The sequence below is a fragment of the Ahaetulla prasina genome, chromosome 2, assembly GCF_028640845.1.
Source record: "Ahaetulla prasina isolate Xishuangbanna chromosome 2, ASM2864084v1, whole genome shotgun sequence".
NCBI classification, from domain to species: domain Eukaryota; kingdom Metazoa; phylum Chordata; class Lepidosauria; order Squamata; family Colubridae; genus Ahaetulla; species Ahaetulla prasina.
In genome coordinates, this window is record NC_080540.1 from 188,430,897 (window position 1) to 188,432,557 (window position 1,661).

General features: G+C 53.3%; 1 protein-coding gene across 1 annotated transcript; it reads left to right on the forward strand.

Annotated features, from left to right (window-relative positions):
- Positions 1 to 294: 294 nt before the first annotated feature.
- Positions 295 to 1,434, forward strand: LOC131191282 (uncharacterized protein K02A2.6-like; the record flags this gene model as incomplete). Its single annotated transcript, XM_058169281.1, has 1 exon — positions 295 to 1,434. A coding segment is annotated over one exon (1,140 nt), but the record flags the coding sequence as incomplete, so codon positions are not given.
- Between the last annotated feature and the right edge of the window lie 227 nt (positions 1,435 to 1,661).

Here is a 1,661-nt window from a genome sequence, read left to right on the forward strand (position 1 = left end):
TCTTAGCCGCTTATTCCTACAAGCTGCAGCATCGACCCGGAAAAGAAGTGGGGCATGCGGACGCTTTAAGCAGATGCCCACTACCAGGGCGATCAAGACCCCACCCGGGACGCCCATCCTGCTAATTGACTCTTTGGACTCTGGCCCAGTCACATCTAAGGAGGTGGCTCGGGCATCATACCGGACATTACTTTGAGGACTGTACTCGGTTGGGTACAAGAGGGTGGCCGCTGCGCCGGGCGGCGTTTAAGGAATTTGTAAAAACGTGGGGAACTCTTGGCTCAAGGGGGGTGCCTGCTGTGGGGCGATCGAGTGGTGATCCCGGAGAAATTGAGGGAAAGGGTATTGGACCTCCTCCACGAGGGTCACCCAGGGATCGTAAGGATGAAGGGGCTAGCAAGAAGCTATGTTTGGTGGCCACTAATGGACTCAGAAATTGCTGAGAGGGTAGGAAAATGCCAGGCTTGCCAAGAGTCCAGACCTCTACCCCCAACGGCCCCAGTCAGGGAATGGGAAAAACCCCAAGGGCCCTGGTCGAGAATCCACATTGATTTTGCTGGCCCTTTCCACGGCCAAACCTTCCTAGTGGTAGTCGACGCTTTCTCTAAATGGTTGGAGATCATCCTCATGAGATCCATGACAGCCGAGGCAGTAATCGCAGCCCTGCGGCATCTATTTGCAACCCATGGGTTGCCCGACACGCTAGTATCCGATAACGGCCCGCAATTCACGGCAACCCAGTTTGAGGAATTCTTGGCAGATGAGGGCATCCGACATGCCCTCTCTGCGCCTTTCCACCCTGCGTCGAATGGCCTTGCAGAGCGTTCCGTCCGGAGCGCTAAAGAGGCATTGTCCAGACTCAAGCCAGGCGACTGGCAAACAAAGATAGATTTCTTTCTGGCCGTTCAGCATAGAACCCCCAGCACTGCTACAGGCAGAAGCCCAGCCGAATTATTGATGGGACGGAAGCTCCGGTGCCCACTCGACCGGTTAAATCCCCATTACACACCAGAGGGTTACAAGGGGGAACTGGAAAAAACGAGAGAAATGGGCATAGGCGACCGAGTGTGGGCCCGCAACTATGGGGACGGCCCAAGTTGGCTAGCAGGGCAAATCATAAAAGCAACCGGTCCAAAGTCATACTTGGTTGAGTTAAAAGACAACCGAGTATGGAGGCGCCACATAGATCAAATCAGAAAAAGAATAGCCGAACAATCCGAGCTCAATGAAACAGACCCTGACCACACACTATTTGAACCCACAGCTGACTTTAACCCGGGAGAGGCGCAAGACTTAGCTGAGTTCCCGGAGGTCCAGCGACGCCATCAGGTCCCCTTTGGAAACAGCAGGGACAACTCTGCAAGTAATCCAAGGCCGGATGGCCTAGAAAAAGAGCCGGCAAATAATCCAGGGCCGGATGGCCTAGAGAAAGAGCTGGGAAGAGCAAACAGCCCCTCCGACCAGCTCAACCCACTCCCAAGGACTGAACCGCGCAGGTCCGAAAGAATCAGGAGACGCCCAGGTTATTTGCGTGACTACGTCGAAAAATAACATGTAAATAATATGTAAATATAGGTAAAGTGTTTTCTGGGAGGGGAGGAGTGTTATGTATCTTTAAATGTTTTGGCGGGAAACAAGCACGTTGCTGATTGGTTGAAGCC